Source organism: Camellia sinensis, chromosome 2, assembly GCF_055761805.1.
Source record: "Camellia sinensis isolate YWXY chromosome 2, ASM5576180v1, whole genome shotgun sequence".
Lineage (NCBI taxonomy): Eukaryota > Viridiplantae > Streptophyta > Magnoliopsida > Ericales > Theaceae > Camellia > Camellia sinensis.
In genome coordinates, this window is record NC_138962.1 from 191,101,303 (window position 1) to 191,125,315 (window position 24,013).

Here is a 24,013-nt window from a genome sequence, read left to right on the forward strand (position 1 = left end):
CCACCACCATACAATTAGCATGACTATCACCATTATTATCACCACAACATAGATACCTCTACTACTATCATTCCATTGCCACCACTTTCATCATATCCACATTACCACCATTACAATCACCACTAATATCACTATCATCATTGTTGCCACTACAATCCCATCACCATATAACTATGATTGTTATTGTCATCACCATCATCAATAATCCACTACTACTACTACTATTACCACAACCACTACAACCTGTGTCCATCTCTATCAACCCAACCACCACTACAACACCACTATCAATGTCACGCCCCACTTTTTATTACTCAAATTTCCATTACCAAAGCCATTATTATAAATTCAATTTCAGAGATGGCATACAGAAGCTCATTATGCTTTACAAGGAATACCTAATAAGAATTCTCTCATTCGAATATAAAATGAATGCAACATGAATAAGTAATTAAATAATTTGCCCGTAGGCTTACATCATTTAATCCAGGAGGAAGGGCTTAACCCTTTTTACATCAATAGCATTCTGCCTACAAATAAAAGGCCCCGTGGCCACAAATAAGGAAGATCTGTGACCTTGAAGCACTTCTTTATGTTCACCTGAAAAAGAGTAGCAACGTAGGATAAACATATAGTCCAACAGGGATCTCAACATGATCCTCAACAATAACAACTTACAGATAGCCATGATCATGAATGCTAATCACATACCATATAAATAATGTGACCTTTGTAACCAAAGTATGCATACATATGTACTTTTCTCAAAATCATTCAGTTTATTCAACAACACCAAGGTTCGCTTTTACTGCCCATTTTCATTTTAACAATTATTACACGATAACCATATTTTCCATTTGTAACAAAATACCACATAATGCCCGCTTTATTTTTGAAACCACGTTCACCAAATCCAATTTCTTCACATTATTTATAACCCAATACATAACCAAAGCCCGTCTCCACACGTCCATCGCATTCTCCATCTTTAAGCTCAAGTTAAAAGAGATACTTTTAATAACTGATTTATGGTGGGAAAATCCCTCAACCACTCTCTAACACCTCCAAATATACATAAACACATCTACTCAACATATAAGACATCACAACCTTACTGAATCATAATCATCATAACACATGACACACATAATCAAATGAGACAACAACGATAAATAATCTCTGCTCTACTTGGTAGAAGCATAGTAAGCCAATGATACATCTTTCCACAATGAAACGCCAATTTACCTGACACCAGCTGGAAGGGAATGGTACCTTTGCCAATTCTCCAAGCACTAGCTAGAAGGGAATGGTACCTGTCATTTTGTGACGACTGGGTCTTTATTTTCCTTCTTTTCTTTCCTCTTCACTTTGTCATCTTTGCTCTTGTTGAGTTTAAAATGTCCGGGAATAATTCTTGAGATTGAAATCTTTATCCTTGTTATGTCTATGTTGAATAACATTTGTTCCAGGAGGTGCGGGGTCAGGTCCGAAGTGCCCAGAAGCGAAGGGGAAAAAATTTATGGGTTGCTGAGCCAGGGCCGTACGTGCGGGGCCTTGGGCCGCACGTGCGAGATGAAGGCCGCACGTGCGGGGGATGGGGCCGCGCGTACAGGAATGGGCGAATTGGGGGAGTTACACACTGCTTACAAGGCACGTACGGAAGGAGGTGCGGGATGAGCCCCGCACGTGCGGGGATGAAGGCTGCACGTGCGGGAAAGGCGCCACATGTGCGGCAAACTGGCAGTCCGAAACTCTGTTTTTTTTATCTTTTTGGTCCGAATGTATCACTCATTTTACACATCTCTTTCTCACTCTAAACCCCATATTTCTCCCCCTTCTCTCTAGAAAACTCCCTCACACACTAAGACTCTTTGATTTTGCAAATTTTGGGTCAAGATCATCATCATCTTCTTCTAATCTTGAAGATCTAAAGTTAGGGCTTCATTTGGTGTGGTGGAAATCCAAGACCCTCTCATCCTTGAAGCTAGGGTTTCATCTTCTCTTCATCATCAACACTTTGAGGTAGGGTTTTCTTGAGTTATATATACATGTTGTGCCATCTAAATGTTGGTTTGTGAGTCTTCTAGTGGTTCTCATGTTAAACTTCTATTTTGAGCAAAAATGTAGAGAGTTTTAAATATGGGTTTTAAATCTCAACCCTATGTTAATCCTAGGGGGGGTTTTCTTTTCATTAAACATAAAAAGGATGGTTTGGGATGATTTCACTAAGAAGAAGGGGAAAATGTTGGTTTTTGGTGAAAACCCTAGAATTTGGAAATTTTTTTTGGAAACATAGAAATGTCCATGGAACTCTTTCTTTTCTTTTGATAAAAAGATGAATGTGTGTAGATTCCATTATGCGGTTGCAAAGATAGAAAGCTTTTGATATATGGAAATGGAGAAGTTGTTTTAGAAACTATAGTTAAAGGTATGATGATATATGGTGTGAAATGACTATTTGTTGTGTACCTTGAAATTGTGAGAATTATAAACATGGAAATTAAGGTTTTGAAAAATACTACTTGTGGTCCTAAAGAAACTAGATTGTGGAGACTTGTGAATGTAAAATTATGACTATATGTTGATGACACATGGTCTTCTTGTGATAAAACAATGAAAAAAGGAAATGAGAATTGTGATTGTTAACATTATCATGGTGACATTTGAAAATGAAGAGATGTTATGAGATGTTAATCATTGCATCATGTCCTCATTGTTATATTATCATTAATGTGCATGAAATGAATTACTACCATTATTGCATTCTCATCATGTTTACTTGAGAATGATTGTATTGTAATAAGAACTAACGGAAATGTGAAAGGGGTAAATACGTTGGTAAGTCCAGTTAGGGGGTGTAGATGACTTTGATAAGTTGGCCTGTGTGTCCATGGTGAAAGACCAGAAAACCGCGCGGATAGGTGTCGAGCCTTCCGATTAATACCGATAAAAATGATAGTTTGGTAGCACTCATAGAGCCTACTTGCAGACACCAGCCTAGGGATTACCAGTGTCGTATTTACTGTCCCTGTTGATTTAAAATTGAAAGTTTGAAATGTGTTGAGGTTGCAAGCTTGTGTTGAAAAATGGAAATCTTTTTGATGAGCGTAAAATGAGATTTTCTTTAAAAAGAGCATTGTATGATATTGGCATTGCATTTACATTGAGAATTGCATAACTGTATATACTTTGTGAGAATTCTCTACTGGGCTTATTGCTCACCCCTATGGGACTTTGGTGCAGGTAAAGATGTGGTGATCCCGCCAAACTGAAAGCGTGGATATTTTGTGACGAGTAAATAGCTCTCTCATTTTTTTGTTATGAATGTTGTAAAGCCAAGGGCTAAATGTGTACAGGTCCGAGAGACCATTTTGTGTAACCGGGCTATTGCCTTGGGAGATGTAAGCCCTTAAGGGCATTTTATTATTTTGAGATTAGATGCTTCACATGCTATAGATTCATGTGTTCTTTTGTTTCAATGAATATATACAGCATGTGGAACTTTTGGATTAAACTCAATTATTAAATATGTGATGATGAAAAGATTATTGTTATTGTTTAGTGAATGTTCATTAAGGTGGGTAGTTCATGTTGAATTATTTCAGGGCATTACACATTTTCAGCATAACCAATTCTCCAGGCGCTAGCTGGAAGGTAATGACACCTCTCATTCTCAGCGCAGTACACGTTTTCTCAATCATCACACCATGACGTGGTACAACCAACACGAGTGTAATACATGCACATAAACTATTCAATAGAGCATAATCCAACGCATGTGTAATGCACACACACAATTATTCAACACAACAATGTCATCCTCCACGATGACCAAGTACAAAACCTCTAAATATATGTATCCAACACATGTTTTACAATGATTCGACACCCATGAGGTTTTAAATCCAACAACAACAAAATATTTATAATTCAACCTCAAGTTACTTTCCGAAATTCACATAGAGTTATTATTTCATTCTTCTATTTCAAAAATCAATTCTCTTATTTTCCACGTAAACATATTTCCCTTCCTTCCCAATCCATTCATTTTATTCTTCAAATTTTAATTCATGAATAGCAAGGCCACAACCTATTTTATCTCAACTCAACAAGGGCATAACTAACCTCATGATTTACTCCCTTTTTACAATATACAAGCCACCAATTTGTTACATTCAACTATGAACAACCCAACACAAGTAAATGTAAAATATATATATATATATATATTAGGCCCAAATCAATCTCAATTTAATTACCAAATCATTAATCGAATTCCTTAATTCATAACATGAAAATTTCACAGTTTCAACTATTTTTATCTATTAGGCATTATATCAAAATTTGGGCTTTGTTTCTCTCTACACGTAACCATGTTAACCACTCTCCAATTTAACCCAAATAACAACCATGTTCACAAAATTTCAATCTCAACTACCAAATCTTAAATCCTCTATCATGATTTTCGAAAAATCCATAACAACATGGTTTTTATGCAATAAAAGCATACCACATGTCTATCTATAAAAGAGGTATTGAAAAAAATCAAAGAAATCCCTACCTTAAAGAGAGAAGAGGAGAAAAGCCCAAAAATCAACTTCGTCGGAATTTGATCTCCACCGGTCAAGATGAAGCCCTTAATATGCTCATCATTTTGGTATAAGGGACTAGCACCAAAATCTCAATGGATTCTTGAGATCAAAGGAAAAAAATACAAAGTTTGAGGATTTGGATAGAGAGAGATGAGAGAAAAAGAGAAAAACATTGTAGAGAGAGAGGGATATATCAAAAATGAAGTGAAAAAGGAGCAAGAACTCAATACGTAGCTAAAATGCATGAAAAACGAGACATAAAACGCATCTGGCCGCACGTGCGACGCCCTCTCCCGCACGTACGGAGCGACCTCCCCGCACCTGCGGCTCTCACCCCCATACCTCCACTTCCGCACCTGCCTTTTATGCAGTGTGCACACAGCCTCCCCTCCCCTACTTCCCGCACGTGCGGCCTGATCTCCCTCACGTGCGGCCCCTCCCGCACGTGCGGCCCTGGCCCTCCAACCTGAAAAAAACTTCAGCTTTTCACCTAACACTCCAAAGTCGACCTCGCACCCTCCAAAACGAGTGTAAACTTGAAATTGAAACAAACACATCCGAACATTTGAGAAGAAACTCTTAAGAACAACGAATCCAACTGTTGGCCGAACCACGGTTTGAAACCTGACATTTTAACAAAGGCAAATCCAACATAACTCAAGAGAATAAGGCAAATTACAAACCGGTCATCACAATCAATGTAGAATAATAAAATTGGCATGCCACGTTAGCTTGGGTTTATAAATGATTTTTTCACTTTTTTTATTGCACTGGAAAAAAAAAAGGTTAAATTGTCACTGGTTCAACTGCAATCGAAGTGTATCATAATAATTATCTCATAAAAATATTTTAGAAGTAAATAAAAACGATTTATGCATTTATTATGAATACTTATTTTAGTTTAATGATTTAGAATTTTATATGCATTGTTTCTGTAAAATGAAATTGCATTGATTTTTATAAGGTGAGTGTTGGTAAGTAGGGCCACATTATACCCTTGCTAGATCCAGAATAAAAAATAAAATAAATAAATAAAAATTGGGATGGATTTCATGCTATGTTTTATGACCAAAATACCCCCTATACATCTTTAAATTTACAAAAGCTTGCCATTCTTCCTCCTCCTCCTCTCTCACAGAACGAACAAGGTTGTTTCTCCAACCCTCCCTTTTTTCATGATTAGAACTAACCTTTATAGCAAAGAAAATGGTGATATCAAGCTGCTAAAGATGCTTTTTGATTCAAGATACTCCATCTCCATTAATGGGCTCCAACTCTAGATTAGGAGTGTTCATGATCTTCGGCCAATCCAATCTAGGTCTCTACTATGGAAAGAGATCATTTTTGTTGTAAACAAATCCACAAATTCAAACCCATTTTTCTGATCATATACAAACCCAATTCACATATACAAATCCAAACCCATTTTGGTTGCTTATGTTTGTCTCAATTGGATGATTCATTTCAGTTTCTTTACCCAAATTTGTAGCAAAAGTTCTTAAGCGAGAGAGAGACAAGCAATGAGTAAGCACCTATTTGTTTGATTGCTTTTCGAAAACATTTTGGCAGAGTAAACCAGAAATTTGTATGTTGCTGTTTTGGTAGTTAATTGTTTATCTTTTTAATTGACAGTGTTCTAAATGGAGTTTGAATTCTTCAAAAAAAGTCAATTTTGTGATTTTCGCTACTGAAGATAAGTTCCAATTTTTTTTTTAATAAACAAAAAAAATTACCAAACAACATCTATGCATGACAATAAACATAACACAGCACAACCAAGTCCTCTTTTTGATTTTTTGAAACTTCAATTTTCCTCGTAAAATAAAACCCTTTTTCCAATGGCACTTCTCTTCATTGACATGATCAAACTCAGAGACGTACATAAGTTAAGTAACGAAACATAAGGTTGAAAACGAGTGTTTTCCCTAGTTCTATGGCATCATTTTTTAACATAATAAAAATTTCTCTTCTTCTTCTTTTCTGTCTGTGTATATATATATATATATATATATGTATGTATATTTGCAGGTTTAAAAGAGAGAAAAAGAAGAAGAAGAAGAAGAAGACAGGGGTATAAAGATAAATTTACACGTTCTTTTAATAGAAGTTAATGTGCGTTTTAGTCCACAAATCACGTGAGGGTTATGTGGTGATTTCCGAATGTTAGGTGGGTAATCCACACTCGGCCCAAACCACAAAGGGGTAAGGTGAAGTTTGCCCTTAATTTCTGGGAGATGTTATAACATGTACTCTTAAAAAGGTATATATAGTATATTTTTTATAATTTGTTCATAAAATTTTATAATTTAAAGAACAAAATGTCATAACTTTTTCACTATAAAATTCATAACTTTTTTTTACTGAAAAATATCATAATAAAATTTCAAAGTATCATAACAAAAATCATAAAATATCATAACATTATCATCCTAACTTTAGGATGCACATCATATATTCGCTATTTATAATTTTACTACAAAATATCATAATACACATCACAAATAACCATAACTTTCATCATAAAAAATCATAATTTTTTTTTTCAATATGCACCATTTAAAAGGATACACATTGTAAATTTCTCCTATTTGGAATCAATTTTAAAGTCAATACCTTTTAATGATTTTTTATTCACTTTTTAAATTGACATTCATTATCTTGTTCTTTCTTTTTTTTTTATACTTTTTTAAGATAAGCTTTTGTCTTTTTTATCAAAAAATTAAGCTAAAAAAATAGTAAAAAACCAAAAAGATGATTAATAAAACTAGCATTGAAAGTTTCAAATTTTTATTTTTTTGGCCCCTGTACTGGTTGAAACATGGTTATGAAGATTTACATTAGGTACTCAAGCGGTTTTCATATTTACTTTTGATTTATGTGGGATTACAACATATACAATCCGTAGTAGATGTTTACGGCGAACTATTTTATCGGCATTAACCTGGTGATAGTCTCTGTTAAAAGTAAAAAAAATTAAAAATGGTGATATCTTAATTCATTCAATTTATAGGTTGCCTCCTCCACAGTTTGAACTGTAAAGTTGCATCTATCTAATTCTATAGCGTTTAATCCTATACTCAACATGATAGTTAGCTCTAATATTAAATGATACAAACCACTTAGGTATAATTAGTTATTTTACTCACTAATTGACACCAAGTCAAAAACATAAATTTCTAAAATTAAAATTATCATCTAATTAAATTGTTTTAAACAAATACGATGATCATGAATAATGACAAACCCATATGACACAACTTCAAAAGATTAATACACTAAATTTTATAACTTTGATTTAAAATATTTATATAAATGTATTTTATGATCATTCAACATAATTTTATTAAAACAATTGTTAAAAATACTCGGTTTGGTTTTGGATTTTTAAAAATAATATATTTTAATCAATTTATTTTTTTACTTTTCAGATCTACTTAATCTAAAAACATTTAAAGAGTATAAAAATTGTACATTTTGTTTTTCAAAAAATTCACTAACTGCAAGATTTTAGTAAAATTTTGTATTTATTGAATTTTTTTTATAAATTTTTTAAAAATAACTTACTTTTTAATTATATGTAAATTAGTGGATCTAAAAAGTAAAAAAATGACTAATTTTTTTAAAAAGTTCATTAAAAATAAAAAATATATAAATTCAATTTAAAAAACCCTTCTTGAAAATTTAAAATCAAACATTGTGTATAATTTTTTTCCAAGTCAATTTTTTATTATTTAAATAATTTTGTTAGCATATCGTTATAGAACATATTAAGAAATTTAATAATTTATAATTTTAAAAATATTTTAACATTGTTTGGAGAAGCCAATTAACAAGAAAAATTATTCAATATATTAGGATCATCACGTATTTATACTCTTTCACTCATTATCACTGATTATATTTTTTTTATATTTTTTAATCACTTAATACAAAATCATGAATCTTGCTTTCTCCATCGATTATAGTTGTCGTTTAGTTATGACTTTTCTAATATGCTTTTTGAATTAAAACTTTTTAACTTGAGATAAAAAATTCATTTAAATTTATAGCGATCCCGGATTTACTCTTGTTGTACAGTGATCCGGACATATGTCCGTGGATGTTGGTAGTTGATTATTATCTTGTTTACATCCTTTTTACTTCGTATTTGAGTTATAGGATGTGTTGGGCAGGTTTGTTACAGGTTGGTTGAGTTTAGAAACCAAAACTAGTTGCCCAGATTTTGACCTGTCCGCTCGAGCGGGGGTTTTGGCGCTCGAGCGGGAGTTTCACCCATCCAGTATTTCCTGTGCAGTGTTGGGCGCTCGAGCGTGGGATTGGCCGCTCGAGCGAAGTTGTGTGAGTGCCGCTCGAGCGGGGAGTTGGAAGCTCGAGCGGAGACCTGGTTCTGTAAAAGTTCTGGGAGTGTGTATCCGCCGCTCGAGCGGGATTGTTGACGCTCGAGCGGGAGTCTGTGAGTGACGCTCGAGCGGGGTGTTTGACGCTCGAGCGGGGCGACTGGGTTTAAGTTCCGAGTTTGACTTTTCAAATCACTTTTTCACTTTCTCTTCTCTCTCCTACTTTTCCAAAAACACCATTGTTGAGCCTCTCACTCTAGAACTCTACCTTCTCTCTAGGTTTTGATTTAGTAGGAGTGATTTGCTCATCTTTGGCCTTTACAAAAAAGTTGTTGATCGTCGAGGGCTACATTTTAATCTGAAAATTTCGAGATTTGGAGCACTTTGGGTTTTGTCATCTTCTCCCTTGGGGCTCTGGATTTGAGGTAGGTATATCCTACTCCTCTCTATGGATATTGTCTTTAAATTTTAGTATTTTGAGATGTTGGGGTTGGTTTGGTAATTTTGTGAAAGTTTGGGGCTTTTGTGTTATTTTACAAAAGTTGGGGTTTTATTTATAATAAACCTAGATGCATGTTTGGCATAGAGAAATGGAATAAATGTTGAATCATTGATGAAAATGGGACCTAAGGGTTGTAAATGTTAATTATGGAAAATGACCTAATTACATTGTTTGATTAATTAGGATAATTAATTGTGGGAATTGAGGAAATGAAATGGAATTGTTGAGATTGGAAATGCATGGGGTTAAAGGGTGTAGTTGAATTATTTATCACTCACCGAATTGAAATGTTGATTGAATATCCATTTGTGCATTTATTTTCTATTTAGAAATAATTGCTTTGGACTATCGGTGGAGGATAGTCGTGATTGTTGTAGACAATGCATGATAATTAGGCAAACGGAAACTAATCAATGGAATGTGTCATGGAATTTGACGGTTGATAGAATACATTAACTGTATGTATTGAGTGATTGTATATAGAACCAATGTGTTTGTATATGTTATGTGTAGAGGAGGAGATGAGGGATGTACTCCGCGGTTTAGGGGAAGATGGGGATGTACCTTTAAACTGGATAGTATTGGGAGAAGATAGGGGATGAACTCCGTAGATACAGCTCATATACTTGTCTAGAGAAGTGAAGATAGAGCTCATATGCTTATCTTTGTGAAGTGTGGATATAGCTTATATGCTTATCTGTGAATGTGGGATATTATTGTTATACATATCTGTTGAGAATGTGGATATAGCTTATATGCTTATCTGTGAATGTGGGATATAGTTTTTATACATATCTGTTGAGATGATGATAGAGCTAATATGCTTATCTGTTGAAAAAGGGAAAATGAAAAGTAACTTGGACTCATAAGTCGGACGACATAAAATGTGATTTATGTGGATGTATCAGTGTTGGCTATCTATCAATTGCTGATCTTTTAGTCATTGTTCATGGTTGGTTTAGTGTATTTCTACTGGGCCGTGGCTCACCCTATATGGGAATATCATTTTCAGGTACAGGTAGCATGCCACCTCCAAGGTCATAGCTTGGGAGGCTAGAGACGAGCAGATTGTTGTTGTTTTAGTTCCTTTTTGATGTATTACATGTATATTCAAGCCGAGGGCTTAATGTGTAGATGAGTTAGCACTCTTTTGTTGTAACCAAGTGATAACTTGGAAAGCTGTAAGCCCGTAGGGCATTTTGCTTTTGTTGTTAACATGTAATACTTTTGTAATGAAACTCTGATGAATAGAAGAAGGTGGTTATTTCATATGTCAATGAATGTTATTATTTTGAGGGCGTTACAAAATTAATTTTTTTAAAATAATTATAATTTAAATATAATATTTTATTTTATTAATTTATTTAATCTATTTTATTTTTTCATACGTTTTTTAATCCCAATTTCTTTTACCAAACGAAGCCACAGCGCCATCCATTGACGAAGTATTTATTTAAATAGAAAAACACTCAGTATCGGCGCAACCAAGCAAATGCGAAGAAATGGGTGACGTGAGATGATAATTTGAAGTAAATGCAAAAGCAACTTGCATAAATACAAGTGTACGTAACTTCTTCTTCCTCTGCTTCCTTTTATCGAAACGTGTCTCCGTCACTTTCTCTCTCTCCAAAACTCCTCTCTCTCTCTCTCTCTCTCTCTCTTTCTCTACACAGCTGTCTTCTCCGGCGAAGATCCGTCAGACTCCGGCCGTTACTCGCCGGAAGATCCAATTGACCTTCCTCGATCTGAATCACAGTCATCATGAATCCAGAGTAGTAAGTTTCGATACTTTTTTTTTTTGTTTTGAAATTTGTGCGAGTTCGATTGGAATTTGAGTTAACGTGCCCGGAATAAGAAAAATTTATGTTTCTGGTTTCTAATTATGTGATCATTTTTTACTAATTTGAGGCTTATTATGGGTTATGATTGTTGATTTCGCTTGTAAACCCTAGATTTGGACATTCTGAACCTAGATCCATAATTAGGGTTTGGATTTGGTCTTTTTGTTCAACTCGAATTCAATTGGGATGATTTCTACCAAAATAGTTAATATTTGCATGGTTGCAAGGTATGGATGGCTTGCTGAATGAGAAATATTGGTTGGTTTTGAAAACTGATTTTCAGTTATTTACGGGATGTGGCATGTTTATTCATTTAGTTAGCAATTCAATGGGCATTTTTGGAAATCTAATTGTGTGACGAAGCTTCAAAAAACTTTTATGAGTTGTGTATATAGAAGAATAGATGATATGAATATATTAATGTGCATATTGATAGTATCAATGTTGCTATAGGTCTAATAACACACAGGAAGTTAAGGGCAAAAAGTCCATTTGATACATGATGTTACCTACAGAAATATCCATGATCATAATGCAGATGTTTCATTTTTACTTGCATTGAGAATGACTGTAATCTCTTTTAAATATTTTTGGGTTCACCACCACTATTGTTGGTGAGGTGCAATGAAAGTTTCTAATAAGATTGTGCGTTCCATGATTAGTGGGTAGTCCATCCACCATTTAATATCCAACACTGCTCAAGGATAAGACGTAATGAGTGTGATTCATCTCTTTGTTGAACATTGAATGGGGATGTTTAAGTTATATCGGTAGGTGTGCACATCATGTGTTGCTCTTGAGGGTTGAGAAAATATTTCTAAAAGGTGTGGGAGGGGATTTGGGAGAATATGCAGATGTCATGTGTGCTTTTTCAGTTGGCTGCTATAGTCTGGATGCATGCATTACCATGGCTTATTAGAATCATAGCCCCACCGTACTCTGTTGACAAATTACATCGGGAGACTTGGAATACACCAACGGAATGTGTTAGCGTTAGCCTATGGGTTGTGCCAAATTCAAAACCTTACTATATTTTTGTACTTATAAAAGAAAATCATATTTATATTGCAACGATCACAAACTAGAAAAGGTTGTGTCCATGATAATAGATGTTATAACTGTTTTTACTGCCATGAGTGAAAAATTATTCAGCTCCTTAACATCTAGTCATTTGTCATAATTATAATTCACTTTACTAAGCATGTTAGTGGAGACAAATAATTCTTAACCTGTGTAACTAGAAGGCCTCGGTCCTTGGGTTTAATTGACTGTTTGTTTGTTTTTTTTTTACAAAGTAGGAAAGGAAAGTTAGGGAGGGTTTGTGGGAGTGAGTAATATGTCTTATCCTTTGCTACATAACTAATGCCAATAAAATGAACTTTCTCTTTACTCTTCTTTGCAGTGATTATCTGTTCAAGCTCTTGCTTATTGGAGATTCTGGTGTTGGCAAATCATGTCTCCTTCTGAGATTTGCTGTAAGTTCTTAGGATCTTACTTTTGTGAATGGAGTTTTTTTTTTAAAGCTTATTTTTTGTGTACATAATTGTCTCTATTTATTTATTTTAAAGTGGTACAAATTTATTTGCTTTCGATAAAGCATCTTCAGAACTACTGTCCTACTGTGCATTTTGACTGTGTAGTGTTTTTATATATATATATATATATATATAAAGAAATTTCACAAAATTGAAGCTGACTCAGGCTGCTGCTAAAACATCAAGTAGTGATGCTTTAGGGTACTGTTGGGTGCTTAATCATAGCCATTGAGTTTGCCCAGTGCTAGCTTGTGTTCATGCAAGAGATTGATGCATTTGAGAGAGGTGGACATGCAATGTGAATAACATTAACTTCTATATTTTGAAAGTAAAACTGGTCACAGGATCTGCTATTTCTTTCAATTTTCAGTTTAAGGTGTAAATATGTATTTTATTAACTTGTATTTTCCCATCAAATGGGGACTAAAATAGGTGACATTTTTTTTTTTTATTTCCTTTGCATTCTTGCTTATGAGAAGAAACATCCAATATAATAAATTAAAACCAGAAAGATGGAGGTCTTCATTGAGGAAGATCAAAATAAAAGGGCCGTATTGCATCCATAGATTGATTTATATAGGATAGCCCTAGAATTACATGTTTAGGGGTTGTTTGAGATGATCTAAATAGGTGCACTTTTTGACTTTTTATAAAATATGGGTTGGGTTTGAAGTTATGTGGTAGAGAGGTGATGTGATTTAAATAAGATGATGTGACTTAAATAAGATAGTGACTTAAATAAGATAGTGACTTTTTGTCTTTTTGACTTTTTTGTGTTATGCCGAACTTAGCCTTAATTTTGAATATATTATAACTTTAATTTGTAAGCAGAAATGCTTTTTAATAGATTGTATTTTGTTCATTGTTTATGGAGTTACTTTCACATCTAGATGTAACTTACAGTCCAGTGGTGTGATCCCTTCAGTACCTGGTGTACCCCTGTTCTTGATCCTGTTCCATATCTTGAAATAATCCACATTTCTGTTATGGCAACTCTGTTCTTCAAGTTTTCTGAAATCATTTTTTTTTTATTAGTGTGTTTGGTTTGAGTTTTCTGAATTAAGTTTTTTGAAAACTGAGGCCTTGTTTGGTTTGTGTTTCTCAAAAAAATTTGGGAAAAATTCTTTATAAATAAGTTTTCAAAAGTAATCAAACCAAACCCAAAAATTTTTTCCAAAACTTATTTGGTTTACAAATTTTCCAAACAAATCTATCTCTCATACACATCAAATCAATCACTTTTTTCAAAACTCTCTCAAAATAATTTTTCAAAACATCTTTTGAAAAAAAACCAAACCAAACAAATTTTCGTACTTTTTATCTCAAAACATGTTTCTCAAATACAAACCAAACAAGGCTTAAGTTTTTTGGTTTTCGTGTTTTTTTGTTTTTAGTGAATATTTTTAAAATTTTAAACATTTTTTTTTATTTTTTTAGATGCACCTTACTTAGATGTATCTAAAAGTAAAAATTTTGTGAAAAAATATTTTAAAAAATTAATAAATATATAAAAATACAAAAAATGTACTGAATTCTTGTATTTTTATTTTTATTTTGTATTTTTGGTATTTATTGAATTTTTAAAAAAAAAATTATAATTTTTTTACTTTCTAGGTGTATTTATGTTAGGTGTGTCTAAAGAATAAAAAAATTGCTTAAAATATTAAAAAAATTTAATAAAAACAAAAAAAACGAAAAATAAGAAAGTTGAATTTTCTGAAAACTGTTTTTAGAAAAAAATGAAACCAAGCAAGGTTTTTTTTTTTTTTTTTTTTTTTTTTCCATACCAAAAGAATCGAAGTATGGTGCTTCTCCAATGAAAGAAATCTATTAATGGAAGTTAAAACTGTGGTTATCCTTGATTTTTTTGACTCATTTTCTGCGAAATGGTTGATTCCACAAATGTCTTCTTAAATAGACCAATATGAAGATATTGTAAGAATTTTTGAATAAACCCGTATATTCAATTGTATAATTGATACAAGAATACATCAGTATATATAACAATTTAAACCCTAGAACCGAAAAAGGAAACATTACTATTCCTAGTATATACAGAATATATACTATCATATATACATAAACCTAATATTCTCACACCCTCACTCAAACTCAAGGTGTTTTAATATAAAACATTGAGAGTTTGTCAAGAAGAAATTGAAACCGAACAGTGGTGTGAGTCTTGGTAAAGAAGTCAGCCAGTTGCAGAGTTGACGAGACGAAAAGAAGCGAGATAGAGCCAGATTGCAAATGTTGACAGACAAAATGACAATCAATTTCAATGTGCTTCGTCCGCTCATGAAAGACAGTGTTATGGGCAATCTGAATAGCACTGTGGTTGTTATAGTAAAAGGAGGTCGGAAAAGACTAACGGACACCTAAATCAGATAAGAGACAACAAAGTCAAACAATCTCAGCAGTAGCATAAGCCATAACACGGTACTCAGCTTCGGTAGTGAAGCGAGCAATAATAGTTTGTTTCTCACTTTTCTAAGAAATCAAGGAATCGCCAAGAAACATACAAAAACCAGACATGGACTTGCGATTAGTAATATCACCAGCCCAATCAGAATCAGCATAGACCATCAAGTCCAAAGAAGAAGTGGAGGATAGTAGTAAATCCTAAAAGATAGGACCTCGGAGATAGAGAAGAATCCAAACCAATGCTGCCCAATGGGTGGAGCGAGGAGCAAAAACAAATTGGCTAACCATATGAACAACATAGGTAAGATCAGGACGAATAACAGTAAGATAGACTAAGCAACCCACGAGCTAGATATAAAGTAGGATCATCCAGAGGGACACAATCAGTATAGTTGTACTTCACATTAAGCTCAATAAGTGTATCAGAAACCTTAGTATCAGTAAGACCAGCATGGTGAATGACCTTATTAGTATACTTAGCCTGAGACAGAAAATAGCCCTTTGGAGAAGAAACAACCTCAATACCAAGAAAATATTGCAATGGACCCAGATCCTTTATTTCGAAGGTGCGGAAGAGATGCTGCTTGACTTCAGAGATAGCATAAGAGTCAGAGCCAGTGATGATCATATCATCCACATATAGTAAGAGAGCAACAAAACCAGTCAAGGTATGTCTCAGAAACAAAGCAGATTTGGAAGCAGAAGGATGAAACCCAAGCTTGGTAACAGCAGTCTAAAACCGATCATACCAAGCACGAGGAGATTGCTTCAAACCATGTAAAGCACGCCGAAGATGACAAACCTGCCCAGAGAAGTGGGGACGGCCAGGGGTGGACGCATGTAGACCTCCTCAGTGAGATGACCATTAAGAAAAGCATTCTCAACATCCATCTAATAGAGAGGCCAATGTCAAACAGCAGCAATAGGAATCAAGGTATGGACAGTAGTCATCTTGGCAACAGGGGCAAAGGTCTCCCCATAATCAATATCATACTGTTACGAGAAACCCTTGGCAACCAAGCGAGCTTTGTATCACTCGAGAGAATCATCAAAATGAGTCTTGACTTTATAGACCCATTTGCAACCAACCAGATTCTCGTCAGCAAGTAAAGGAACCAACGCCCAAGTGTTAGCCTTCTGCAAAGCAAATGACTTATCTTCCATAGGTTGAACCCAATTAAGATCCTGATAGGCCTCTTTGTAAGATTGAGGTTTTGAAAAAGAATGAATAGCAGACAAAAATATACAGTATAAAGGAGAAAAACATATTTTAGCAAACCAAGTTTGACTACCCGTTTACAAATGTGAAGGGAATACTTATGATTAGCAAGATCAGAGTCGTCAGAAACAAGAGGATCAGCAGCAGGGGCAGAGACAACTGGTGGATGGAGCTTTGCGACGAGAATAGACTTACACCGAAAGAGGAGGAAGAAGAGGAGCAGGCAGGGAAGGAGGAGGAGAGGAGGGAACAGACTTATGGGGGTTAGTGGAGAAGGATTCATGAGGAGGGGTGGTACAAGGAAAAGAGGAAATAAGCTCATGGGGAACAACAGAGATATACTCATCAGGAGGGATCTCAAAAGTAAATGGATCAATATAAATCAAATCCTCTTTGGAAATTGGGGCAGTGAGGGGAGGAAACTGAAAGTAAGGTAGACGTTTGAGAAAGGCAACATGGTAGGAGACATAAAGGCGCTGGGAAACAGGGTCATAATAGCGATAATCTTTCTAAGTGAGATTGTAGCCCAAAAAGACACATAGGACAGATCGGGCACTAAGTTTGGTCCTATCTTTACGGAGTAAAAAGACAAAACAAGCAGATCCAAACACATGAATGAGGGAGTAATTAGGAAGTTGAGAAAACAGAGCCTTATAAGGAGACCGGCCAGAAAGAAGGGGGGGTAGGGATACGGTTGAAAAGGAATGCAGCAGTAAGAAATGTTTCACCCCAAAATGGAGCTGGAACGAAGGCAAAGAGAAGTTGAGACCTAGATGTCTCAAGGAGATGACGGCGTTTGCGCTCAGCTTGACTATTTTGGGCAAATGTATCAGTACTGGAAGTTTGGTTAATGGTACCCAAATTGGCCAAATATTCACAAAATTTAATTTTAAAGTATTCCCCGCCCGAGTTAGACTGCAACAATTTAATAGTAGACACAAACTGTGTAGTGACCATAGACTGAAAAGTACGGTATATCTAGTAGAAGTCAGACTTATGAGTCATAAGATAAACCCAAGTATAACGAGTACAGTCATCAACAAATAAAACATAGTATGTAGAACCTTTTTTAGTGAGAACAAGAGAAAGACTCCAGACATTAGTATTGAACTAAAGAAAACGATATATCAAATATAGAGGTACTTTTACGGAGAGGTAAGACTATCATTTTGACAAGTTTTCACCCCCCGACACTCGGTAAGTTGACTAGGAGAAATTTTAGACAATATACCTGATTGAGCTAAAGGCTGTAAGCGGTCAGCAGACAAATGTTGTAATCTGGAATGCCACAAATAGAAAGGATTTGACAAAGAATCTAACTGAAAGAAAGAAAAAGAAGTTGGAGCGGTAGTCATAGGTAGATATAGGCTCTCTACCACATAGAGGTCTCCAACTCTATGACCAGTCCCAATCTACTGCTTGGGCATTCGATCCTGCACCGAACAGATAGAAGAAATAGAAGAAGAAAAGATAACATCAAAACCGGAGGTATCAAGCTAACTGATAAATAATAAACGAACAGATAACTGAGGAACATAAAGGACAGATGGAATAGAAACAGCAGACATAGTAGACGGTAAGATAAACCTAACAGATATAACAGACCCATTAGCATCATTAACAGTAATAAGAAAGAGAGGGGGAGTACAATTTTAAAGTAAGGAGAGATGGGGAGTCATATGATAAGAGGCACCAGAGTCAAAAATACAAACAGACGAAGAGATATTTGAAGAATACCCAAGCAAACCTGAATGAAAAGAGGAAACAATGGAGGCAGATGGGGATGGCTGGGAGGTAAACAATGTATGCTGAAGCTGGCTAATCTGAGCACTCAAGGAAGCTAAGTCAGGATTAGGAGCTGGCGAGAGACCAAACAGTACTCAGAGGAGAGGCGCAAAACTAGATCGAAAACTGCTGAGAAGATGAAGTAGACAGACATCCATTCTTGAGACAATGGTACTTTTAATGACCCCTTTGATGGTAGTAGGCACATTCATCAAAAGCCAGAGAGATCGTAATAACCAGAAAGCTCAGGGCTTCAAATGCAAGAACCCAAAATCAGAACTAGAGGGATCAAACTGTAATATGCAAAAATGTTATCCAACAAACCCACAAATTAACAAGGTCTTGAATGAAATATATAATGACCAGGTGGGGTCACTTTATAATAACCAAAATTTGGACCCAATCCACTAATATTCCCAGTCAGATAAACAGAACTGGAAGTCCTAACCCACAAATATCCTAAGTAGAATCACACAAAGAGAGAGAATGAGAGAGAGAATGAGACTGAAGCAAAGACAATGACCAGCGAGCGACGGAGCTTCTAGGGCTCCGAACAGCAACAACGGTGAGAGAGAGAGATGATGCAACAACCAGCGACTTGGTTCCTAGGGCAGCCTGGTTCTTCGACTGAAATAGAAACAGAGGTAGAGACCAGAGGAAGAGTTTTGATGATCACAAACGAGAGAAATCCAAAGGAGGGTCACGTCGAACTCGACCTAGAGAGACAAGGCCAAGGTGTCACTCCTTTAACCAGTGAAGACGGAGCACATCTTCTTCCCGAAGCAAATAAGGAACCAGTTGAGTCACGCTAGACACTCGTGACCTTCGATCGAACCAAACAAAGACAAAAGGAGTCACGACTTGCGACTCAGGGAGAGATGAAACCAGAGGGCTGTTTTCTGAGAGATAATCGTGACAAAGGAGATGACCTATGATCACAACTCAGTGAAAATCTAATGAGGAAGAAAATTTAAAGACAACGTTTAAAGTTTGGGCTCAGAGGGGACTCTAATACCATGTAAGAATTTCTGAATAAACGCGTATATTCAATTGTGTAATTGATACAAGAATACATTGGTATATATAACAATCTAAACCTTAGAACTGAAAAAGGAAACATTACTATTCCTAATATATACAGAATATATACTATCATATATACATAAACCTAATATTCTCACAGATATTCCCATCCCACCAATTCTTATTTAAAAAAACAGACTGATTTTTAATTATGAAGAATTTCTCTTCTCCCTACCTACTCTAGTTTGTGACATTTTGTCTCCAATTTCTCCCTTTTGGAGAGCAGTAAACCACCCTTTAAAATTTGAAGTTTTCCATATATCCAACAAAAAATTTCCATAGGACATCACAAATGTAGCAAGTTAGTGTACTGTAAAGATATCAGTGTTCTTTTTTTTATCGGCATATTGTCGTATCAATCATGTCCCATCGTGAAGGTTATTGTTCTTGTTATGTAATAAGTTTTCTTATAGTGTTGGATCACGTGATTTAGTCAAGTTGTCTCTAATATACCAAATTAAAGAGCTTCGTTGTAATATATTTTATTGTTAGGCTAAGTTCCAAGCTAACACATGATAGAACTTGTGTGGATTATCGAGAAACTCAAAACTCTTTGTTATGGAAGAGTGTGGTGAATCGTTTGTAATGTCGGAAAATAAAGAAGGGAAAAAAAAGTACACTATAACTTATAAGCCCCCAGCTTTGGTTAATAATTCTTAGGAAATAATATAACAATTATTACTTCCTGACTATGAAGCACGGACACGTGTCAGACATGGACATGCATCAGACACGCGGTACGCACGGTGGACACGTGTTTGACACTCTACCAAAGGTGTCCTTTCTTTTTTTTTTGAATTTTTCTAGCCAAACATGCTTGGGACATTCTCTTGGACACGTTACGGACAGAAAGGGAGAGAAACCCTAACTTGTTGAAGAGAGAGAGAGAGAGAGAGAGAGAGAGAGAAAGGGTGAAGAACCTGTTGAAATGAAGCCCTAGATTAGGTATGTTCTTCGTTTCTTCAAATCTTGTCTTCGATCTTCTTCTTTTCTTTTGTTTTTCTTCATTTTTCTTCTTCTTTCTTCATTTCTTCTGTTCATCTATGTTCGTCTGTGTTCATCTTCCCCTCTCTCCCTCCTCCTCTCTCTCTCGCGCTAAGGTGTTCCGACTCTCTCTTTCCTAGTGATTGACTCTCACTATCTCTTTTCTATTCTATTAATTTTTTTTCTAATAATATATATAGATATATTATATTTGATATTAAAATAAATAAATAAATAATATTTATATTTTTTAATTTTATGTATAATAAATAAATAAAATTATATATATTGAGCATGTCCTCCGCGTGTCGTGTCCCTCATTTTTTGAAAATTTGTGTGTCCGCGTGTCCATGTCATGTCCCATGTCCGTGTCTGTGCATCATTGGCTTCCTGAAGATTCCAAATTTAGGGAACATAAATGTGAACTATTTTTCTTTATTTTTATTTATATTTTGAATAAATTTATCAAAGGGTAGAGGCATGTGTATGTGCGTGAATTCATCAATCACTTCCTTGTAACTTCCTTGCTTCTCATTTCACATTTGCTTGCATTTTCTAATGCTTACTTTTGGAAGATTACCTAATACACTCTCACTCCTACCCATGACATCTTCATTGTTGAAAATTCTCCTTTGCGTTGAATTGTAGGTCTATGATGCTGCTTAGATCCAGTTAAAATTATAACAATCACAAAAATAAAATAAAATAAAATTTAAATACAGAGTCAAAACTGGTGCTTCCACCACTGATACTTCAATAAAAGTTTGGTGTTATATTGTTACTTTGCCATGCCTTTTAAATACCAATAAAAATTTGATCATCCTGTAGTGGTCGAAGGATGAATTATTTGTGTAGGGAACAGAACCTGATAGAAAATATTTATGTTGATTTTATGTGCTATTACTAAAGTTGAATGCAAAGTAATGATTGCTACATCCATGATGTGTCTCTGTGCTCCCTGCATTTCTGTGTTCACTGTGAATAGTTGTTTAGTATCTTTGGTTATTTATAGTTGTGTGCATTTGGATGATTCTGTTTGTTTTAATACTTTGATATGTTGATGATTTCCTTGGTTCATTTTCTCTGCGTACAGGATGATTCTTATTTGGAGAGTTACATAAGCACCATTGGAGTTGATTTTGTGAGTAAATTTACCGAACAGCTAAATAGTTAGCTTGATTTTACATTGGCAATTGTGCTAATCTTTATATACAATATTTCTTTTCTTGTAGAAAATACGCACAGTGGAGCAAGATGGGAAGACTATCAAACTTCAAATTGTATGCATTTTAATTGGTCTTTGACAATCTCTAATTTTTTGTTCAGTGACATGGTCTCTAGATCAGATTCTCTGCTATTATATTTACATGTTCCATATCTGAAGGAAAGTGAGCATTCTTTTTAATACAGGATGATACTCTTTTGATAATTAGTCAGCCATATTCTTTATTTAACATCATTAATCAGATTCTGATTATCCTTAAGCCTGGTTTTATCAGCTTTTGGCATTCAATTTTATTTTTTTTGTGGGAACTATAGTTTCTTTTTGTCTGAATAAGTGCTCAGTGTGCTTCTTCAATTACATGCACAGTGGGACACTGCAGGGCAAGAACGTTTTAGGACAATCACTAGCAGCTACTACCGTGGAGCCCATGGAATTATAGTAAGTTTTCTTCCTCCTAAACTGTAAGTTATAGTGGGTTGAGTTGGATAGGTTAGTTATATTTAGAAAGTTGGGTTCACCATCTGTTTGGATGGTGTACCATATGTCAGTGCTGACATGGTATCACTGTTAACACTGAAGTTTTATTTGCTAATTGGTATCTGCACCACCCTTTTAGCTCACACTAATTTCTCCTTGCGGTGGCTTCTCCTGTAGGTGGTTTATGATGTAACAGACCAAGAGAGTTTCAATAATGTCAAGCAGTGGCTGAGTGAGATTGATCGCTATGCAAGTGACAATGTCAACAAACTTCTAGTTGGGAACAAGTGTGATCTCACTGCAAACAAAGTCGTGTCTTCTGAAACAGCTAAGGTTGGTTTATTTTGCTATTTGTTCAAAGAATACATCTCAAACTTACCTTATAGGAGAAAATTATGTGCGTATTTATTTTCTTTTAGGCATTTGCTGATGAAATGGGTATACCATTCATGGAGACTAGTGCAAAAGATTCTACTAATGTGGAGCAGGCTTTCATGGCTATGGCTGCTGCAATAAAAGATAGGTAGGTACCTTGCAAACAATTTAGTTATCTATACTATCTATACTATTGTAGAAAGGCAACACTATTACACAAATAAATTTGTATTTTGTTTATATGTATAGTACACAAATATTTATATACAACACACACATTTGCACCCACCTAATCTCAACAAATAACTGCAATTTGATTGGAAATCGTGGTTGGACTGGTATAAGTAGGGATACCTGCCTCTTAGAAAAGGGTTAGTAAAGGCCCTTTTAGGGAGTTTGAAAAGGAGGTATTAAATTATTTATATATTGAATACTGTGATTTGCATCCTTGAGATCATATTATTTCTTGAATGGGGTTGGGGCTCACACCAGCGGTTTAAAAAATATAGGTTGGTGTCTATAATCTTTTCCCAGCTGAAAACACAGTACATACCCTATCATATCAGAAACCTAAATGCATAATAAATTCAGAAATGTTATAATGAGGCAGGTGGTGTTGATTGGGTCCATGATTTCAGCTCAAACCCATAATCTCTTGCATTTCTTTGCTCCAACCCTAAGTTAAAGTTTTGAGGTTGTTCTACCTTGTGTTAACATGGATTCTTCTAAATATATGAAGTACCCGTATCATTGGATATGAGAATTAGATGAATCAGAGACTTGGACATAAATCATGCCCAACACACATACTAGAGTCACGTGTAACTTATGTTCTACCAGCAAAAGATTGGATCAATTACTTGCATCTTTTGTGTACTATCAGATGCCTCGTTTGCCCTTAATGTTTTTTTCCCTAAATACAGGATGGCAAGCCAACCGGCCATGAACAATGCAAAGCCTCCGACAGTGAATATCCGTGGACAGCCTGTTGCACAGAGCGGTGGCTGCTGCTCTTCTTAAGTGGAAAGGGGTAGGTGGGTACTAATTGTCTATGTACTACTCTCTGCCTGGGCTTTTGGCTTCTCTCTCTCTCTCTCTCCCTCTCTCTCTAGCATGTGAAAGTACTATTTTCTTCACTGTCTTTAATTTGAAGGAAAAGCATATATATACTCGTTTAACTCCAGACAAACTTTGTTTAACTATGCTTTTTTTTTTTTTTTTTTTTAGTCTGTTTGGAGATTTGCTATGATTTTATTCTTTTGAATATATTTGATTATGAAAGCATGTACAAATTAAGAATATGTCAATTAATGTTAGAATTGTTTGTTCTGCTTTCTTATTCTACACTAAAATATTCTCTTCAACCTTATGCTTAAAAATTAAACATGTGCATTCTCTTCTAACTAAGGATGTTAAGGATTTATTTTTATCAATTATTGGACTTCGCAATTAGGAAGTTCGTCATACAGTATTGCGCTGTTTGTTTTTGCAAATATTTTTCAAACAAAAAAAAAAATCTTATGCAAAAAAAATTGTGTTTGATTGTGGCCCTGAAAAATGGTGTTGGTTGTGGCTGTGGCTGTGGCAGTGGCAGGGGTCAGAGCCACAGCGCAGTGATATTGAGAATCTAGTTT

At 35.0% G+C, this 24,013-nt stretch overlaps 1 protein-coding gene across 1 annotated transcript; it reads left to right on the forward strand.

Annotated features, from left to right (window-relative positions):
- The first annotated feature begins 10,849 nt into the window (after window positions 1-10,849).
- On the forward strand, window positions 10,850-23,711 carry LOC114316924 (GTP-binding protein YPTM2). The gene is made up of 8 exons (XM_028263627.2): window positions 10,850-11,206; window positions 12,675-12,747; window positions 21,396-21,443; window positions 21,535-21,582; window positions 21,894-21,965; window positions 22,182-22,337; window positions 22,424-22,527; window positions 23,303-23,711. The coding sequence occupies exons 1-8, from the start codon at window positions 11,193-11,195 to the stop codon at window positions 23,397-23,399; spliced, it is 612 nt and encodes a 203-aa protein (XP_028119428.2). The 5' UTR covers window positions 10,850-11,192; the 3' UTR covers window positions 23,400-23,711.
- The last annotated feature ends 302 nt before the right edge of the window (window positions 23,712-24,013 follow it).

Excerpts from the sequence above, each read along its gene's own strand:
- LOC114316924 (XM_028263627.2), top strand. Across the intron at positions 21,444-21,534 it reads GCACCATTGGAGTTGATTTT|AAAATACGCACAGTGGAGCA; the intron begins GTGAGTAAATTT and ends CTTTTCTTGTAG. Across the intron at positions 21,583-21,893 it reads AGACTATCAAACTTCAAATT|TGGGACACTGCAGGGCAAGA; the intron begins GTATGCATTTTA and ends TTACATGCACAG.